Source organism: Triticum aestivum, chromosome 2B (assembly GCF_018294505.1).
Source record: "Triticum aestivum cultivar Chinese Spring chromosome 2B, IWGSC CS RefSeq v2.1, whole genome shotgun sequence".
Taxonomy (NCBI): Eukaryota; Viridiplantae; Streptophyta; class Magnoliopsida; order Poales; family Poaceae; genus Triticum; species Triticum aestivum.
Genome location: NC_057798.1, coordinates 559,081,935 through 559,103,318, shown reverse-complemented (window position 1 = coordinate 559,103,318; position 21,384 = coordinate 559,081,935). Strand labels below are relative to the sequence as shown.

At 45.5% G+C, this 21,384-nt stretch overlaps 1 protein-coding gene across 1 annotated transcript; it reads right to left on the bottom strand.

Annotated features, from left to right (window-relative positions):
• Positions 1-19,832: 19,832 nt before the first annotated feature.
• Positions 19,833-21,140, bottom strand: LOC123041648 (L10-interacting MYB domain-containing protein-like). The gene is made up of 2 exons (XM_044464233.1): positions 20,643-21,140; positions 19,833-20,481 (listed from the first exon to the last, which is right to left on the bottom strand). Exons 1-2 carry the CDS (start codon positions 20,970-20,972, stop codon positions 20,410-20,412), a joined length of 402 nt encoding a protein of 133 aa, XP_044320168.1. The 5' UTR covers positions 20,973-21,140; the 3' UTR covers positions 19,833-20,409.
• Between the last annotated feature and the right edge of the window lie 244 nt (positions 21,141-21,384).

Here is a 21,384-nt window from a genome sequence, read left to right as displayed (position 1 = left end):
AAACATAACCATCTTTGATAAATGAGCTAGTCAAGTAGAGGCATACTAGTGACACTATGTTTGTCTATGTATTCACACATGTATTATGTTTCCGGTTAATACAATTCTAGCATGAATAATAAACATTTATCATGATATATAAGGAAATAAATAATAACTTTATTATTGCCTCTAGGGCATATTTCCTTCCTCTGAGCCCTCTCGGTAATACACATCACTTAAGCCTTGCAAGCATTGCAACTAATGAGTTAGTTGCGGGATGATGTATTACGGAACGAGTAAAGAGACTTGCCGGTAACGAGATTGAACTAGGTATTGAGATACCGACGATCGAATCTCGGGAAGTAACATACCGATGACAAAGGGAACAACGTATGTTGTTATGCGGTTTGACCGATAAAGATCTTCGTAGAATATGTAGGAGCCAACATGAGCATCCAGGTTCCGCTATTGGTTATTGACCAGAAACGTGTCTCGGTCATGTCTACATAGTTCTCGAACCCGTAGGGTCCGCACGCTTAAGGTTTCGATGACAGTTATATTATGAGTTTATGTGTTTTGATGTACCGAAGGAGTTCGGAGTCCCGGATGAGACCGGGGACAAGACGAGGAGTCTCAAAATGGTCGAGATATAAAGATTGATATATTGGATTACTATATTCGGACACCGGAAGTGTTCCAGGTGATTTCGGAGAAAACCGGAGTGCCGGAGGGGTTACCGGAACCCCCCGGGGAAGTATTGGGCCTTAGTGGGCTTTAGGGAAGAGAGAGGGCAGCAGCCCAGGAGGTGGTGCGCTCCCTCCCATGAGGGGTCCGAATTGGACTAGGGGAGGGGGCCCACCCCCCTTCCTTCTCCTCTTTCCCTCTCCTTCCTTTCCCCTTCCCTCTTCCTAGTTGGACTAGGAAAGGGGAGTCCTACTCCTACTAGGAGGAGGACTCCCCCCTCCTTGGCGCACCCCAAAGGGCTGGTCGGCCTCCCCCCTTGCTCCTTTATATACGGGGGCAGGGGGCACCTCTAGACACAACAACAATTGATCTGTTTGATCTCTTAGCCGTGTGCGGTGCCCCCCTCCACCATAGTCCACCTCGATAAAACTGTGGCGGTGCTTACGCGAAGCCCTGCGTCGGTAGAACATCAACATCGTCACCATGCCGTCGAGCTGACGAAACTCTCCCTCAACACTGGGCTGGATCGGAGTTCGAGGGACGTCATTGGGCTGAACGTGTGCTGAACTCGGAGGTGCCGTACGTTCGGTACTTGATCGGTCGGATCGTGAAGACGTACGACTACATCAACTGCGTTGTGCTAACGCTTCCGCTTATGGTCTACAAGGGTATGTAGACAACACTCTCCCCTCTCGTTGATATGCATCACCATGATCTTGCGTGTGCGTAGGAATTTTTTTGAAATTACTACGTTCCCCAACACTTCATCTTTTTAACTCATTTGAACTCCAGACTTTTGTTGAGCCGGCATTATGCAGCATTCGAAGCGACGTCATCAATTTCCAACACGTTTTGACATCATTTGCTGTTTTTCAGTCACTGATTTGTTTAGATCAGAGCTAAATAACCGTGAAAATGAAAATCACTACAAAACAAACTCTGAAAATGTTGAAGGTATCGTCATTTCACCCGCATAGCATGTGCGAAAGAGTAGAGAGGGTCACGGCAAAAACTGGACGAACTTCGTGTACAAACTGGACAATCTCTTTTAGAGTATCAGGGTTTCGAACGATAACTCATCAGTTACACGGGCACTTCATTTTTTAACTTATTTGAACTCCAGACTTTTTTTGAGCCGGCATTATGCAGCATTCGAAGCAACGTCATCAATTTCCAACACGTTCTAACATCATTTGTTGTTTTTCAGTCACCGATTTGTTTAGATCAAGGCTAAATGACCGTGAAAATAAAAATCACTACAAAACAAACTCTGAAAATGTTGAAGGTATCATCATTTCACCCGCATAGCATGTGCGAAAGAGTAGAGAGGGTCACGGCAAAAACTGGACAAACTTCGTGTACAAACTGGACAATCTCTTTCGAAGTATCAGGGTTTCGGATGAAAACTCATCAGTTACATGGGCACTTCTTTTTCTAACTTATTTGAACTCTAGACTTTTTCTGAGCCGGCATTATGTAGCATTCAAAGCGACGTCATCAATTTCCAACACGTTCTGACATCATTTGCTATTTTTCAGTCACCGATTTGTTTAGATTAGAGCTAAATGACCATGAAAATGAAAATCACTACAAAACAAACTCTGAAAATGTTGAACGTATCATCATTTCACCCGCATAGCATGTGCGAAAGAGTAGAGAGGGTCACGGCAAAAACTGGATGAACTTCGTGTACAAACTGGACAATCTCTTTCGGAGTATCAGGGTTTCAGAAGAGAACTCTTCTGTTACACGGGCACTTCTTTTTTCAGTCATTTACCAATTTGTTTAGAGAGCTAAATGACCGTGAAACAGTAAATCACAACAAAACGAACTCTGAAAAAGCAGAAAAGAAAAAACTATATAAAAAATTACTCAAAAATAAATAGAAGAAAATAAATAATGCAGAAAAGAAAAAAATTATATAAAACAAAAATATTCACAAAAAAACTAAATACAGCAAAAAAACTACTCAGAAATAAATAGAAGAAAAAAATAAAGAAGAAAAGAAAAAAGTATATAAAAATTTACTCAAAAATAAATAGAAGAAAATAAATAATGCAAAAAAGAAAAAAAATTATATAAAAAATTGTTGGGGCGCTGCCCGGTGGGCCTGCCAGACCTAGGGTGTGCAAATTCAGGCCCAGGAGGGCCGGCAGGCTCATAGGGCAGCGCGCCCTAGTTAGGCCCAGAAGCCTGCTATATAGAGGAGTTCGAAAGGGCAGCCGCGGCTGGGTTTATAAACCAGTGCGGCTGCCCTTCGCTCGGCGAGGTGGGACTAAAAATAGTGCACTGCGGGTGGTAGCGCACGACCATTAGTACCGGTTGGTGGCTCCAACCGGTACTAATGTGTTGCCCTTTAGTACCGGTTGGGGCCACCAACCTGTGACGCCCCCAATTCAACCGTACACTAATCATACACGCAAATGTGTACGATCAAGATCAGGGACTCGCGGGAAGATATCACAACACAACTCTAGACACAAATAAAATAATACAAGCTTTATATTACAAGCCAGGGGCCTCGAGGGCTCGAATACATAGCTCTATACACAAGAGTCAGCGGAAGCAACAATATCTGAGTACAGACATAAGTTAAACAAGTTTTGCCTTAAGAAGGCTAGCACAAAAGCAACACGATCGAGGAGACAAGGCCTCCTACCTGGGACCTCCTAACTACTCCTGGTCTTCGTCGGCCTCCATGTAGTAGTATCCGTCGGCGGTGGCATCTGGCTCCAAGGATCCACCATCTGATTGCATCAACCGGAAAGAAGAAAGAAGGGGGAAAAGGGGTAGCAAAGCAACCGTGAGTACTCATCCAAAGTACTCGCAAGCATCAGATCTATACTAAGTATGCATTTATATCAAATGGAAGGGTTGTATCTGTGGACTGAACTGTAGAATGCCAGAATAGAGGGGGAAAGCCTAGCCTATCGAAGACTAGCATCTTCACGCAGCTCCGAGCATCTTGCAGCATGTAGAAGAGTAAAGAATAGCAGTTTATAATTAACAAGCATGTTGTAACTTTAATGCCCAGAGATCCTTCCTCGACTCCCTGCGAGAAAGCAATCCCGGAGCCACATATCTCAAGTATCCATTTGTAGTTGTATAAGATCAGGATATAAGTCCGAACGTCCATTACCGTGGACACGGTATTCGAATATATAACTTCCTTGCAGGGATGCACCACGTTACCCAACACGCTCGATCACTCTGGCCGGACACACCTTTCTGGGGTCAATGCCCGCCCTCGGAAGATCAACATGTCGCAGCCCGACCTAGGCTCAGCAGAGAGGTCCCCGCCGGTCTACATCCTAAGCACTCCGGGGTCTGGGCCCATCGCCCGTTGCACTCCGGATCGTTGTGTGCAGGGTGGATACCAGCACCGCCTCGGATGGCCAGCACGATCCGACCATGCCACAATGCTGAACTGGACGTCTGACAAAGCTTCGGCTGATACCACGACGTCGAGGCCCATAACTATTCTCGCGTGGTGGTTAGTGCGTAAAGGCCAAAGGCCAACTCAGAACAAATACCAAAACCATAGTGTATTATTAGCTTGCGGAGACGAGCAGAGACTCACGATCTAAAGTGACCCCATCACCTCGTCTCGTGGACTTACGACAAGGGCTCATAATGCCCGGCCGTGCCACGTAACCATCTTATGGGTGCTCTCCGGGCCCGCCCGGCTTTTACCAAGGTCTCAAGTAAAGTCATTGTAACTGTGTGTCCAGACATCAAGGGGAAAACCCGAGGAATCACCCCTGGTGGATTCCACTCAATGTAATCATCAAGGTGAACGTAAGAGGGACCACCCTCGAGGTTCACACTTGAGGTGTTGAACGACAGAGCCGTATCGGGAATGGTGAAAGAGAAAATCACCCTCGATGACCACGACCGAATAGCTACACTACAGAATTATCATCAGGAGTGCGTTATGAGGGATCACCCTCGGCACTCGATAGTAGCTCTGTAGAGTCGAGCAACTAAAGGGGCGTGATGTGATGTGAGGTGTCGGGCTCTGGTCGTCGATCACGTTGATCGAGCCATCGATGATGAAGCAGGGGCAACAAGGACAAGTGGGGGTCACTGATGGATCACTAGCCAACCTATACTAAGCAGTTTAGGATAAACATGTAGGTAACAATAAGCAGGTACAAAAGCAGGCTATGCATCAGAATAGGAGCAAACAATAACAGTAGCAAAATCTAATGCAAGCATGAGAGTATAGAATGGGCGATATCGGGATGATCAAAGGGGGGGCTTGCCTGGTTGCTCAGACAAGAAGGGTCGTCGGTGACGTAGTCGATCACAGTGGCATCAGCAACGGTCTCGAGGTCTACCTAAGAGAAGAGGGGGAAGAAACAATAAATACAGAGCAAACAAGTGCAATACTATGCATGACAAAACAATAAGCAGCGCTAGGGGTGAACTAACGCAATGCTACACGATACCGGCGAAGGGGGAAAACATCCGGGAATGCTTTCCGAAAGTTTGGCATTTTCAAACAGATGAAACAGAGGGGGATGTTTGCAGGTTTGCTATGCTAGGGACGCGTGACAGACGAACGGACTACGTATCCGAATTCGTCTCGTCGTTCTGAACAACTTTCATGTACAAAGTATTTTCATCCGAGCTACAGATTATTTTCTAAGATTTTTCAAAGATTTAAAAGATTTTCTAATTTACTTTTAATTCGAGTTGACCAAGTCAATTTGACTAGTCAAAAGGGCAGGTGTGGCCCACATGTCAGATATTCTTTACCTAAACAAATAAATAAACCTAACTTATTTAATGGGGCCTACACGTTATCTACTACTAGACTAACTTAGAAGTAATTAATACTACTAGCTAAACCTAGTACTAACAAGGGCCGGCCACTACTTGGCAGAACCCAGCCGGCCACACGCACGGCACACACACAACACACAACACAGGGAGAGTTTTCTCTTAGCAGAAGATAGCAATTTGTGATTTTCATATGGTTTAAACAATGCATCAAATGGATTTGGTCCAATGATCACATTTGAGCCTTGTCAAGTGTACTACCATCCCATATATTTTTTTAGACATATTAACAACTGTTTAACCGCTGATTAGGGGCTGTTTAGGGGGTTACTCAGTGTAAAAATCCTAAAGCTAAGCATATAGCTACAGTAACATTCAGCAGCAACAGCACTTTCAGTAGAGCGGCAAATGCATGCACACGAGCTGGGCGCGGGGCGCGGGGCACGGCGCTGCACGGCGTGCGCGTGCTGCGGGGCCGGTGGCGAAGGCAGGCGGTCCCAGCGAGCGCCGCCGGCGTCGTTGGGCGCGAACGGCTGCGGCGAACAGGGGCAACGGCGGCCGCAGCAGGCAAAAGAGCAACAACACAAACAGAAGTGCTGAACGCAAAGCAGCAGCGCAGCGGCAAGGAGAAAGCAGCAGCGGCTGGCGCTGTCACGGGTGAGTGCCGGGTGAGGCAGGGGGTTCGCAGCCAGGGGGCGGCAAGCAAGGTCCGCGGGCGAGCGGGAGGGTTCTAAGGCGTCCTCGCGATGCGCCGAGCACGATGTTGTGTTCGGAGGGGCACAGGAATGGCCCTAGCTACGGCGCCGAGCTACGGCAACGATGGCGACGGCAGCATGGAGCACGGATTCGAGGGGGAAACTAGGAGGGGTGTTGGCACCGTGGCCTCTCCCCCGAACCCTAGCTAGTCCTAGTTCTCCCTCACCTCGCCCTTCCTGCGCACGAACGACAGGAGCTGGAGGAAGAAGATGATCGGAAGTTCAGAAAATTCAGAGAACACGATGGACACTGTGGTTTTTCCGACGCACGTACGCCTTTTCCTTTCCTCGAGCACGAACTCGACCGTGTCAACAAGATACAGGGAGGATCCAGGGCTTTATACCCGCGAGCACCGGCCTGCCAGGCCACGCCCCGCACCAACTCGCATGCCCACTCCCCCACGTCCCGCGCGCTCTGGCCGCGCCTGCGCATCGCGCCCGAACGCGATCGCCACGGCCACCCCGCGCGCCCGGCGCGGTCCACACCTCCCCTAAACTCGCTAACAGCACCGCGTGGCCCCGCGCACACACCCGTGAGCCCACGCACACACACACACCTACGCTCGGTCGCGCACGCACGCACCCCTGCCGCGGGCTGAACCCGACGCGCCCACCGCGCGCACGCACGCGCTCGCCGCGTCCCTGGACTCGCCTCGGCTTATTCCCAACACTCTCCCCCTAAGCCGAGGCACAGAGGAGACCGTTGTCCTCAACGTCGACGTCCGCCACCAAAGCCCGCTCCTCCGCCGGCGCCCTACGCAGCTCCGGGCAGTCCCGCTTGAAGTGGCCGCGCTCGCCACACATGTAGGAGCGGCCCTTCTTGTTGCCGCCATCCCACGTCGCCACGCTGCCGGCATCGTCGTCGTCGTCCCGAGCCTTGCCCTGACGCCGCTCTCGCGCGCGCCACTGCGCCGCAGTGTACAAGAGCTGGTCGTCCTGGCACTCGCCACTGCTCTGCCCGCGGTGCCGCACACGCTCATCGAACGCGCGCAGCCGCCCGAGCACCTCGTCGTAGGTGATCTCCTCAAGCTTGCAGAACTGCTCAATTCCGGCGACCACCGGGAAGAGACGGTCCGGGACTGTGTCCAGGAGCTTCTTCACCAGCTCCGTGTCCGCCAGCGTCTCCCCCAGCCCCGCGAACCGCGCCGCCATGCCCGCGAGCCTCCCAGCGTACGCGTCCAGCGCCTCGCCGTCCTCCATCTTGATCCGATCAAGCTCGCTGCGCAACGTCGCCCTCCGCGCTGTGCGCACCCGCTCGGCGCCGATGAACCGTACCGACAGGGAGTCCCATACCTCCCTGGCAGTGGGTTTCGTCGCCACTGCGAGCAACACGTCCTCCGGCAGCCCCTGCAAGAGCAGAGCTCGCGCCGTCTTGCACTTCTTGCTGTTCACCGGCGAGTCGCCCGGCGCCACCGCTTCCCACAGCGCGTGAGCATCAAGGATGGCCTGCTCCTTGATCGCCCACACGGTGTAGCCGTCCGGCGAGAGCATCGGCATCCCCATGGACACCGACCCGCCCGTGCCGCCGCCATGTGGAACCAGCGCCATCTCCGCCGGCGAGCTCCGTCACCTATTGCTCTGATACCAAATGTTGGCATCGTGGCCTCTCCCCCGAACCCTAGCTAGCCCTAGTTCTCCCTCACCTCGCCCTCCCTGCGCACGAACGACAGGAGCTGGAGGAAGAAGATGATCGGAAGTTCAGAAAATTCAGAGAACACGGTGGACACTGTGGGTTTTCCGGCGCACGTACGCCTTTTCCTTTCCTCGAGGACGAACTTGACCGTGTCAACAAGATACAGGGAGGATCCAGGGCTTTATACCCGCGAGCACCGGCCTGCCAGGCCACGCCCCGCACCAACTCGCATGCCCACTCCCCCACGTCCCGCGTGCTTTGGCCGCACCCGCGCATCGTGCCCGAACGCGATCGCCACGGCCACCCCGCGCGCCCGACGCAGTCCACACCTCCCCTAAACTCACTAACAGCACCGCATGGCCCCGCGCACACACCCGTGAGCCCACGCACACACACACACCTACGCTCGGTCGCGCACGCACGCACCCGAGCCCTGCCGCGAGCTAAACCCGATGTGCCCACCGCGCGCACGCACACGCTCGCCGCGTCCCTGGACTCGCCTCGGCTTATTCCCAACAAGGGGATGGTGCGGTGCTCACCGCGGAGGCACACGAAGGCCCGTTGGTGGCTTAGGAGCTGCAGAGGCGACGGATCAACGAAGAACAACGACGACGACCGAGGAAGAAGATGGCCTCCACCCGGTCGATGTGATGGCTCCGGGCTTGAGCTCGTGGGCGAGGAAGACGAAGCGGACGACGACAAGTCTCCTGGTCGAATCAGCATAGCGAGAGGTGGGCGGTGGCTGCGGTGGTTCACGGTGGCGCGCTCCGGTGTGCGTGGGCTAGCTCGATCCAGAGTGTGAGAGAGAAGGAGCGGCGCGAGGGCAGAAGTGGTGGGAGCTAGGGTTCGGGGAGGGGCGTCAGGGGACCTATAGGGCGTCGGGGCGTCGCCGGATGGCCAGCGCGTGGCCATCCCGGCCACGGACGCCCCCCTCTGTCCACGAGGCTTCAGTGAACAGGAAGAAGCTGGGGAGGTGGGCTGGCCAGTGTAGTGGGCAAGGCCCGGGGGAACAAGGGGGTGGGCTGTTTCCTTTTACTTTTTTTTACCTTTGTTTTTCAATTTCTTGTCTGTTTGTTTTTGAGCTCCTGTTTTGCATTTAGTTGACCCACCAAACAATTTTTGTAAAATTTGAACCATGTCATATAAATACTAGACAAAGTCCTTAGATGGCAGAAAAAGTTTGGGCTCAAATAAAATAGTTCAATATTTTAAAAATTAAAAAAGGCATTTAATTAATTGTTAAAGCCACTGTTATATTCACAAAAGGGCATTTTAATACTTTACAAAAGTGTGGGGTCACCACCATAATTAGTTATGGAATATTTGCCACACTTTGAACATTTTAGTTTGCATGTTCGAGAATTTTGAATTTGAAGCTTTAATTTGAGTCTGAGTTTGAACTAAGATTTGGATCAAGCGAGAATTAGCAACAATAATATGATGACATGGCATCATTAGCAGGGGATTACTGTAGCTTAAGTATTCGGGCGTCACACAACCGGTATTAAAGGCCATCGTTTCCCGCCGCTTGGGCTGGCCAAAATTGGCCTTTAGTACCGGTTGGTGGCTCCAACCGATACCTAAGGATCCTCCTATATATACTACACTTGCGAAAAATCAGTTCCATCGTCGACCACACTTCGTCTCCACTTCGCGCGACATCGATCTATTGCCGACGCCGTCGCGCCGTCGCCCCCGCCGCCCTCGATCGCCGCATGTCGTCGCCGTCCCCGCCGCCCTCGCCGCCCCCGCCGCCCGTCGTCGCCGCCCCTGCCACCCTCGCCGCCCCCGCCGCCTGTCGTCGCATTAATATAACTAGTTTATTCTTAGTAAGAAAATTTAGGTATATGAGATTATTTGAACTAGTTGAATTAATATAACTAGTTTATTCTTAGTAAGAAAATTTAGGTATATGAGACTATTTGAACTAGTTGAATTAATATAACAAGTTTATTTTTAGTAAGAAAATTTAGGTATATGAGATTATTTGAACTAGTTGAATTAGTATAACTAGTTTATTTTTAGTAAATGCTTAGTTGAACAAGTTGAATTAATAGAACTAGTTTATTTTTAGTAAGAAAATTTAGATATATGAGATTATTGAAACTAGTTGAATTAATATAACTAGTTTATTTTTAGTAAGAAAATTTAGGTATATGAGATTATTTGAACTAGTTGAATTAATATAACTAGTTTATTTTTAGTAAATGCTTAGTTGAATTAATAGAACTAGTTTATTTTTAGTAAGAAAATTTAGGTATATAAGATTATTTGATCTAGTTGAATTAATATAATTAGTTTATTTTTAGTAAAAAAATTAGGTATATGAGATTATTTGAACTAGTTGAATTAATATAATTAGTTTATTTTTAGTAAATGCTTAGTTGAACTAGTTGAATTAATAGAACTAGTTTATTTTTAGTAAGAAAAGTTAGGTATATAAGATTATTTGGACTAATTAAAATTTAGATATATGAGATTTTAATAGAACTAGTTTATTTTAGTAAGAAAATTAATAGAACAAGTTTATTTTTAGTAAATGCTTAGTTGAATTAGTTGAATTAATAGAAGTAGTTGAATTAGTTAAATTAATTGAATTAGTAAGTGTTTAATATTTGGCCTATATGAACATAGGACATGTCGTCTGACGACGGAAAAGATTTCATTATGTGCGAATACTGTGAAGACCAGCGCGTCCTGTGCGACAGAAATTTCCTTATTGATGATAGGCGATTCAGCATCAAGCTGGATGAGACCTTCGAATTCGATACAGTAAGTCACAACGACAAGTCTGTTTTCGTAATTAAGCATGACTTATATATGCTTCATTTGCCTGACTTATAATTTTTAATTTTCACTATTCTACTAGCACATCCCCTGCCATGCAAGAATTTTTGTCTTGGATAAGATAGGTTTCAATGCTATGGAAACTATAGAGGTAAAGAGAGTTTACCTGAAAATTGAGCATGGTTATACTTTTAACGTCAAAGTATACAATGCAAACACGTACACCTATTTTGAATGCAAAACTTGGCAAACACTATGCAAGGCTTATGCATTTGAGCCTGATATGGTTATCACCTTTGATATTCGTCCGGAAGATGATATTGAAGGTAATAAAGACATATGGGTCGATGTGCAGACGCCTCCAGTTCTACCATTATGTGAGTTCTTCTCAACTATATTTTTGTCTTTGATATTGCTTATTCAAAAATAATTGACAACTAATTTCTATTGACAGCTTATTTCCATTCAAGCAAACATGTCCGACGCTTGGTAGACAGGACCTACTACTGTCCCGGAGGTGAAGTAAACTGTGAGGAGATAAGTCATTATGTTTCATGGCTTGAGGATCTTCATACTGTCAAGACAAATTTTCTTCCCGCACTTAGAAATGTTAGTACTCAAAACGTGCGACCAATAGTGATCGTATTGAACTACGGTCACATCTATTTAGGAATGATGGTAAGATTTTTACTATTTGTCCTTAGTGCATCTTTTGCATACATATTTTTTTTGCTAAACTTTCATTGCTAAGTATATTAATTAAGTACTATACGATGTTCTTCAACAGGGACTCCCGATGACAGTTGTGCCTCAGGGGATCGAGACTAAATGTCGCATGTCAATTGTTAGCTTACGGCTAAGATATCCTACATTGCACATGAGTGCATTCAGGATTTCTAGAAGCGATGAATACTTAATAGTGAAAGATTGGAGGAAAATTGTTGACGATCGCAGAGAAGTACTAGGGGACAGCAATGAGAAGAGCAGCCCACGATTAGGAGACAGGTTCATCTGCATTCTCCATGATGAATCAGGAGAGCTATACATGTTCTATGCTATTTTACTTGAGAGAGAGCAGCAGGAGTGATTTAGCTAGTTCATGCTCTTAGTACTTGTCCTTTCATGTCCGTGTTCTTCATTCTAAACTTAATCTCAAAGAGTGATTTGCTTTTGTGGTGTTATATATGAACGCTTATAATATCATGACAATCATGTTGAACTTGATGATATTTTTGCTTCTGGTACAAGTGAATGTTTATTCTTTAAGCTAGTGTTGGTGGTGATTAGATAGCGTTAATGACTATGATGATTAAATAGTGATAATGATGACTATGATGATTTTTAGCTAGCTAGCTAGAGTATATATATACTCATGTTGATGATATGATGCAAGAGTTTTTATATTAATATGATGATGATGATGAGTTATTATATCATTTAATGAAAGAAACCGCAGATTAGTTTCAGCTGGATGGATCCTACCTAAGTGATCAAGTATATGCCATATCCATATATATTATACTTGGTCACCTAATTAGGTGATCAAGTATAATATATATGGATATGGCATATACTTGATCACTTAGCTAGTAGCTAGATCCAATGCATCCAGTCGAAACTAATCTGCGGTACTTTCACCTAATGATTTAACAACTCATTATACTGTAAAACAATCACTAAATTAAATTGAAAACACAAAATTAAAGGAAAAATTAAAAAAAACACCCAAACATTTAGTACAGGTTGGTGTTACCAACCGGTACTGATGTCCTACACGCACCCGGGCATGGCTCATGCCACGTGGTGGCACTTTAGCGCCGGTTCGTGACGAACCGGTACTAAAGGGGGGGACCTTTAGTCCCCACTCTTTAGTGCCGGTTGGCGAACCGGCACTAAAGGCCGTCACGAACCGGCACTAAAGGCCGGTTCTGTACTAGTGATATTTTATTCCACCCATAGTGCTATATTCATGGCTCACGCTCATGTATTGCGTGAAAGTTGAAAAAAGTTTGAGATTACTTAAGTATGAAACAATTGGTTGGCTTGTCATCTCGTGTGTGCAAGATGAGAGCATTCTTGTGTGACAAAAATGGAGCATGACCAAACTATATGATTTTGTAGGGATGAACTTTCTTTAGCCATGTTATTTTGAGAAGACATGATTGCTTTGTTAGTATGCTTGAATTATTACTATTTTTTATGTCAACATGAACTTTTATTTTGAATCATTTGGATCTGAACATTCATGCCACAATAAAGAAAATTACATTGAGAATTATGCTAGGTAGCATTCCACATCAAAAATTCTTTTTTTATCATTTACCTACTCGAGGACGAGCAGGAATTAACCTGGGGGATGCTTGATACGTCTCCAACGTATCTATAATTTTTGATTGTTCCATGCTATTATATTACCCATTTTGGATGTTTATGGGCATTACTTTACACTTTTATATCATTTTTGGGACTAACCTACTAACCGGAGGCCCAGCCCGAATTGTTGTTTTTTGCCTATTTCAGTGTTTCGAAGAAAAGGAATATCAAACAGAGTCCAAATGGAATGAAACCTTCGGGAGCGATCTTTTCAGAACAAATGCAATCCAGGAGACTTGGAGTGGACATCAAGCTGTAAACGAGGCGGCCACGAGGGTGCCCAGCGTGCCCTAAGGGGGTGGGCGCGCCCCCACCCTCGTGGGCCCCTCGTTGCTCCACCGACGTACTTCCTTTGCCTAAATATACTCCCGTACCCTGAAAACATCCAGAAGAACCACGAAAACCTAATTCCACCGCCGCAACCTTCTGTATCCGCGAGATCACATCTTGGAGCCTTCGCTGGCGCTCCGCCGGAGGGGGAATCGACCATGGAGGGCCTCTACATCATCTCCAAGGCCTCTCCGATGAGTTGTGAGTAGTTTAGCACAGACCTTCGGGTCCATAGTTGTTAGCTAGATGGCTTCTTCTCTCTCTCTTTGAATCTCATAAAAAGTTCTTCTTGATCTTCTTGGAGATCTATTCGATGTAACTATTTTTGTGGTGTGTTTGTCGAGATCCAATGAATTGTGGGTTTATGATCAAGTTTAGCTATGAGAAGTATTTGAATATCCTCTGAATTCTTTTATGTATGATTGGTTATCTTTGCAAGTCTCTTCGAATTATCAGTTTGGTTTGGCCTACTAGATTGATCTTTCTTGCAATGGGAGAAGTGCTTAGCTTTGGGTTCAATCTTGCGGTGTCCTTTCCCAGTGACAGCAGGGGCAGCAAGGCACGTATTGTATTGTTACCATCGAGGATAAAAAGATGGGGTTTATATCATATTGCATGAGTTTATCCCTCTACATCATGTTATCTTTCTTAATGCATTACTCTGTTCTTCATGAACTTAATACTCTAGATGCAGGCAGGAGTCAGTCGATGTGTGGAGTAATAGTAGTAGATGCAGAATCGTTTCGATCTACTTGTTACAGACGTGATGCCTATATACGTGATCATGCCTATATAATCTCATAACTATGCACTTTTCTATCAATTGCTCGACAGTAATTTGTTCACCCACCGTAATACTTATGCTATCTTGAGAGAAGCCACTAGTGAAACCTATGGCCCCCAGGTCTATCTTTTATCATATAGTTTTCCATCCACTTTTATTTGCATCTTTTACTTTCCAATCTATATCATAAAAATACCAAAAAAATTATCTTATCTTATTATCTCTATCAGATCTCACTTTCGCAAGTTACCGTGAAGGAATTGACAACCCCTTTATCGCGTTGGTTGCGAGGTTCTTGTTTGTTTGTGTAGGTGTGTGGGACTTTTGAGGAGCCTCCTACTGGATTGATACCTTGGTTCTCAAAAACTGAGGGAAATACTTACGCTACTTTGCTGCATCACCCTTTCCTCTTCAAGGGAAAAACCAACGCATGCTCAAGAGGTAGCACCCCACCCTGCCCCACCTAGGCAGAGGTCAAGCACCCAAACAACAGATGTCCACTAAAAGGAAGAAGGGGATGAGGTTGTTGCCCTTCACGTGACATCCATCAGAGGGACACTAAGTGTCATCCAGCCAACATGCCCCATGCAGGCCTGGGTAGGGTTTGGAGCACGTGACCCGAGAGAGGAGGGAGGAGAAGATAAAATAAGGGTGAGAGGAGAAAGTGTAGAGCCCATTGCTACCTACCATCCGGAGCTCAACCCGGTGGCACACCAACGACAGTGAGTGGATGGAAGGCTTGGGGATGGTATAGGAGGGAAGCATGTAGTCACCACCCGTGTCACCCTATGGGATGATGCTGAAGGAAATATGCCCTAGAGGAAATAATAAAGTTATTATTTATTTCCTTATTTCATGATAAATATTTATTATTCATGCTAGAATTGTATTAACTGGAAACATAATACATGTGTGAATACATAGACAAACATAGTGTCACTAGTATGCCTCTACTTGACTAGATCATTAATCAAAGATGGTTAAGTTTCCTAACCATAGACATGAGTTGTCATTTGATTAATGGGATCACATCATTAGGAGAATGATGTGATTGACTTGACCCATTCTGTTAGCTTAGCACTTGATCGTTTAGTATGTTGCTATTGCTTTCTTCATGACTTATACATGTTCCTATGACTATGAGATTATGCAACTCTCGTTTACCAGAGGAACACTTTGTGTGCTACCAAACGTCACAACGTAACTGGGTGATTATAAAGGTGCTCTACAGGTGTCCCCGAAGGTACTTGTTGGGTTGGCGTATTTCGAGATTAGGATTTGTCACTCGGATTGTCGGAGAGGTATCTCTGGGCCCACTCGGTAATGCACATCACTTAAGCCTTGCAAGCATTGCAACTAATGAGTTAGTTGTGGGATGATGTATTACGGAACGAGTAAAGAGACTTGCCGGTAACGAGATCGAACTAGGTATTGAGATATCGATGATCGAATCTCGGGCAAGTAACATACCGATGACAAAGGGAACAACGTATGTTGTTATGCGGTTTGGCCGATAAAGATCTTCGTAGAATATGTGGGAGCCAATATGAGCGTCCAGGTTCCGCTATGGGTTATTGACCGGAGACGTGTCTCGGTCATGTCTACATAGTTCTCTAACCCGTAGGGTCCGCACGCTTAAAGTTCGATGACGGTTATATTATGAGTTATGTGTTTTGATGTACCGAAGGTAGTTCGGAGTACCGGATGAGATCGGAGACATGACGAGGAGTCTCGAAATGGTCGAGACATAAAGATTGATATATTGGACGACTATATTCGGGCATCGGAAAGGTTCCGAGTGATTCGGGTATTTATCGGAGTACCGGAGAGTTACGGGAATTCGTCGGGGAGTATATGGGCCTTATTGGGCCATACGGGAATAGAGGAGAGATGCCAAAAGGAAGGAGCCCCCCCCTCTGGTCCGAATTGGACAAGGGGTGCAGACCCCTTTTCCTTCTTCCTCTCCCCCTCTTTCCTTCTCTCCTACTCCAACAAGGGAAGGAGGAGTCCTACTCCCTGTGGGAGTAGGACTCCCCCTTGGCGCGCCCTCCTCCTAGGCCGGCCGCCTCCCCCCTTGCTCCTTTATATACGGGGGCAAGGGGGCACCTCTAGAGACAACAATTGATCATTGATCTCTTAGCCGTGTGCGGTGCCCCCCTCCACCATAGTCCTCCTCGATAATATCGTAGCGGTGCTTAGGCGAAGCCCTACGACGGTAGAACATCATCATCATCACCATGCCATCGTGCTGACGGAACTCTCCCTTGACACTCGGCTGGATCGGAGTTCGAGGGACGTCATCGAGCTGAACGTGTGCAAGAACTTGGAGGTGCCGTGCTTTCGGTGCTTGATCGGTCGGACCGTGAAGACGTACGACTACATCAACCGCGTTGTGCTAACGCTTCCGCTTTCGTTGCTATGCATCACCATGATCTTGCGTGTGCGTAGGAATTTTTTTTGAAATTACTACGTTCCCCAACAGATGCCATGCTCCTAGATTTTTCTTTACCCCTAGAACCTTAGATATCAGTTAAAACTCTTTAGAGTTTTACCCCCTCTGTCTTTTTACACCATGTATTAGGTTTTTTTATTAAGTCAAGCTTTGTATACTTGGACTAAATCTATATATATTCCAGAGTGAAGCAATTCGGTGCATCTGCACCTCGACGTGCAGAGTAAATTCAAATGAAATGGTGAAAAAATTCAAAAGAAAAAAAATCCATTTTACTACCCTAAATAAAGTTGGTGGTTCACATTACCCCCTCATCTATTTTTCTGCTTCCTTTCGCCCCCTAAACAAACACATACTAGACAAAAGAACCCCTGGGTGGTTTTTATCCACCTGCTGCTAACGTGGCACTGGTCAACTATGGTTTTGACCTGCGGGTGGGCTTCCTTGTGAGGTTGGCAGGGGCACAACTACGACGACCAAATCTTGATCGCGGACGAGACAAAAGGTAGGGGAAGCAGAGTAGCGTGTCGCATTGTAGATAGAAGGCTCCTCCTACGGCCGTAACCACACCTGACGCCTGTACCCTACCGCACCAACGCGCACGAGCACGCGCTCGGCAAGGGACAACAGCAGGGTCGTGCCTTTCATGGACGAAGGACGACCGTGGGCATGTGAGGTCGATGTCGACACCATGGCTCGCAAAGCTTTGCTCTGAGGACGGACGTGTTCTCGCGCGCTTCAAGGGAGCACCATGGTGCTCGGTGGGTAGGGGAGGAGAACGGGGGCTCGCTGGAGGAAGATATCAAGGTGCCAGCGGTCGATGCCGGAATTGAGGAAGAAGACATGGTCGATACTCGTCTATTTTCCTAAAGGTCCTCGAATGTCCAAACACAACGAAAATGTGTACCCTCATTGCACACCTGAGCATCATCGATGCCAAATATTTTTAGATTTTTTGAATTTGTTTAGTTTTCTTTGAATTAACCGTTCATCGGGAGCAGATGAGCCAGGACTACCAATACTACATAAGTTTCGTCAAGCTTCAGGGCCAGTTTTGATCCTCTGTTGAACTTCCAAAACTCCTCAAAATTAGCTTCAGAAGCTATCTTCCAACTCCACCTGGCGATCAGCGAAGCATTCCGCTCATCGTAGCTTCTCCCAGTGATTTGGCCCGTTGAGAAGGCTGCTGACCTGCTCAGCTAGAGTTTGGGCTAGCTGGAATCAGCCTAGGTCGGGCCTGGCTGTTTTTCTATAGATAAAAGGCTTGGGCTGCAGTAGGCAGAGAACATATGGGCTTAACTGGTGTAATATTTTTTCACGGGGACTAGTTGCTTCGAATTTTAGTGTACAGAAAGATGTACATAAAGTTTTGTAAAAGGACTAGCTGTTAGCAAGTTGAACTAGAAAAGGCATGAAGTCCTGATTCTGGGTGAGTAAAAAACATGTCTAGTCGTACAATGACCTACTGTGTTATAGCCATGGGACTTGTTATATTTTGAGCTGTAGTACAAAGAGTTTTCTGTACATTTTTTGAATGATCACAAATTATCTCAATTAAGACAAGTTATATAATTTAGAATAACAACAAGTTTTTTCATTTGTCATAGAACAAAAGCTTCATTTGCATATAAGTCTGCAAATCAAATTGGCCACCCATCTAAAGGCATGAACATGATTACTTCACCAATGAAGAGCAATGGCGGTAGCTAGTTCATGCCTAAACAAATCCATGTTAGGAGCACTTACCGCCGATGTTGAAGCATCCGATGCATTTGGAGGAATAACATGCTTCTTATATCTCTCTGGAATAGTTGGAACATAATCCAAATCCCTCTGACACCAAAGGAAGTGGAGATCCTCCTTGTCATGGAGGCAGACATAGTTGTATAGTGTCATAGTAGCCACAACAATCATCTTTTGTGTATTGATCGAGTATTTTGGCATCTTAAGCAAGGTTTTCCATTTCATCTTCCGGACACCAAAGGTTCTCTCTATGGTATTGCGCTTGGAGGAGTGGGTCCGGTTGGACTTCTCTACGGGAGTAGTTGGGGGAGCACCTCTCTGGAAGTTGGGGATGTGATAGCGTTCTCCTTTGTACGGTACTAGATAGCCATCCCTATTAGGATAGCTGGCATCTACGAGGTAATACTTGCCTACACAAAGTAACAAAACATGATTGTGAATTCAAGGTTATGATACATAATTTGCAATAACAACAAACATGCATGTGAATTGGAGGATATGTTACATAAGTTGCAATATCAAGAAATACTGACCCTTGGGAGGATGTGGGAATGTGGCCTTGTCGTTTTCAATTGCATGGAAGAGCACACTTGTATCATGCATAGAACCCGGTTGTCCAATTGAAGCATAGGTGAAATGCATGTCAAAGACACATACTGCCATCACATTCTGAGTTGTTGCACCTGTTCTTCCAATATACCTTACTTTCAAAGGTCCTTCTGAAATACAAGCCCTAATATGTGTCCCATCAGTTGCACCAATGCAGTCTTTGAGACGAGGATAAGCCCTTTTGTCACGCTTAATCCTATCATGCATGATGTGAAAATTAGGGTGTTGAGGCCTAATGTAGTGAGATGACATCTTGACCACACATTCTAGAACCTCATGGAACTTACGGTGGATTGTATCCGCTCCATGTTTGAAATGATTTTGGGTTCTCCTATTTGCTTCACCCCCAAGGTCCACAAGAACATAGCCAGAGACTCATAAGTGGTAACAAAGCATGTTTCTTTGAGGCCATACTCTCCCACCAATTTGTCATGAAGATCAAAAAACACATTTGCCTTCATTCTCAACATTGTGTACGTCTCTCTGGGTGTGCTAATAGTCCCTTGCAACCATTCGGATCCACTTAACCTAGATGTCCTAGGCTCGGCCTTCATGACCCAGTTTTTACAATACTTCCCAACTATGGATGACACACCCGAACAACGCATGTCCATATCATGTTGATATTGAAAAACCATAATTTTCTTTCTTTCATAATTTGTGTCATCATCACTTTCACTATCTGATGACATCTGCATATAAACAACCAACAACATACGAAACACAAGTTAGGATCAATTGAATCAACATAGACATAATGCATACATAAATAGATGGAATAATATCAAGTAGTTCAACAACATATACATAAAGATGGTTCCACAATGTGTATATAAATAGGTGGACCGGTATCAAGTAGTTCAACAACATAGACATAAAGACGGTTCCACAATGCATACATAAATTGATGGAATAGTGTCAAGTAGTTCAACAACATAGACATAAATATGGTTCACAATGCGTACATAAATAGATAGAATGGTATCAAGCACTAGGTTCAACAACATAGACGCAAATAGTTTTGATAGCAAAGGATAGCCGACCATCACAAATAGATGGAATAGTGTGCATGTAAATTAACTACTTCTCATACTTCAAGTCATACTTCCTGCGCAACCAACCCTTTCGGGCTCAAGAGGCATATAAAGAAACATCTCCCTTTGCTCCATCTTCACAAACAACTCGGTAGCCATGAAGAACTCATCGGTATCAGGTGCTGCACCACAAGCAATGACTTCATCCATAACCGAGCTGACACAGTTCTCCTCATCTTGCTTTAGGAAAGACTGAAATGATGAGTTGGAAGCCTCGGCAATGTCACCAATCCTTATAACTTTCTCACACATCACTTGTGCGGTCTTGGGTTTCTTGTTCTTCTCTGGAATGATGATTTCAAGCCTCACTTTAGATGAAGTAGGTGTTGTTTGAGATGCTTGTTATTCAGTCTCATCCAGATCAAGATCTTCGATCTCATCAACATTGACGCTGACTTTCACTGCCGCACTAGAGGGACGAGGCATGCCCGAAGAGGGATTCCAATGGTCAGTACCATCAGTTGTGATATCTACAAACATAGTCCACAAGTTTTGTTCATTAGCAAGTCATTTCTTCTTGAACTTGCCACAACCTTTAATATCATGTAATACAACAACGAAATCATTTTATTAGTAACTAAAATGACATGGGTAAATTATGATATGTGATACATCAACCAAAAGAACTTACAATTTTAGCCTTTTTCCACCATTCATCATCTTGTGACACGGTGTTGTTCACATAGTCCCATCCGGCTCCGGTCTCCCGGAACTTGAGTTTCTTGAATATGTTGAATTCATCTTTAAGCTTGTCCCATTTGTTTTTCAATTGCGTATCTGTGCAGTCAAGCCTAGTTCTCATCTTAAATTGCTTTGTCACCTCATCAAATGCCTTTGGTGTCAAATAATTGCCTGGACTATTTCCAACATTCACTTGCTCAGCAAACAACTCGCAAACAATCTGAGTGTTTTCAACGCTCCATTCAGCAGTCATGCTCGACTCTTCTCTAAGAAAATGCATGTCACTTTGGTCCTCAAATATATGCAGAAATCATATGAACAGAACAATACACATATGAAGCTCATGTGAATTGTGTATGCACGAATCAGGAGCTCATGTAACTTGGATATGCACAAATCAATTGAACAGAACAGTACACATAACACACTTCAGACCAGTGCACGCATATGAAATAATAATACCCACTGAATTTTTGCATGCCACAATCATATATTAAACTAACAATGTATACACAAGTGACATGGACACAATAATAATCATATCACACTTGAAACATTTGCAAACTATACAAAATAACACCCATTTACATGCATAGTAGCTTCACCATGGCTGCCATGGAAGGACCTCGGGGAAGAAGGAAAGGGAGCTCACCTAGGGTTGATGCCGTCGGAGAGAGGGACTCGGAGGTTCA

Coding starts and splice junctions, on each gene's coding strand:
- LOC123041648 (XM_044464233.1), bottom strand. CDS start 20,972: ATGCATTTTCTTAGAGAAGAGTCGAGCATGACTGCTGAATGGAGCGTT. Junction 20,482..20,642: donor GGTGGAAAAAGGCTAAAATT/GTAAGTTCTTTT, acceptor CTATGTTTGTAG/ATATCACAACTGATGGTACT.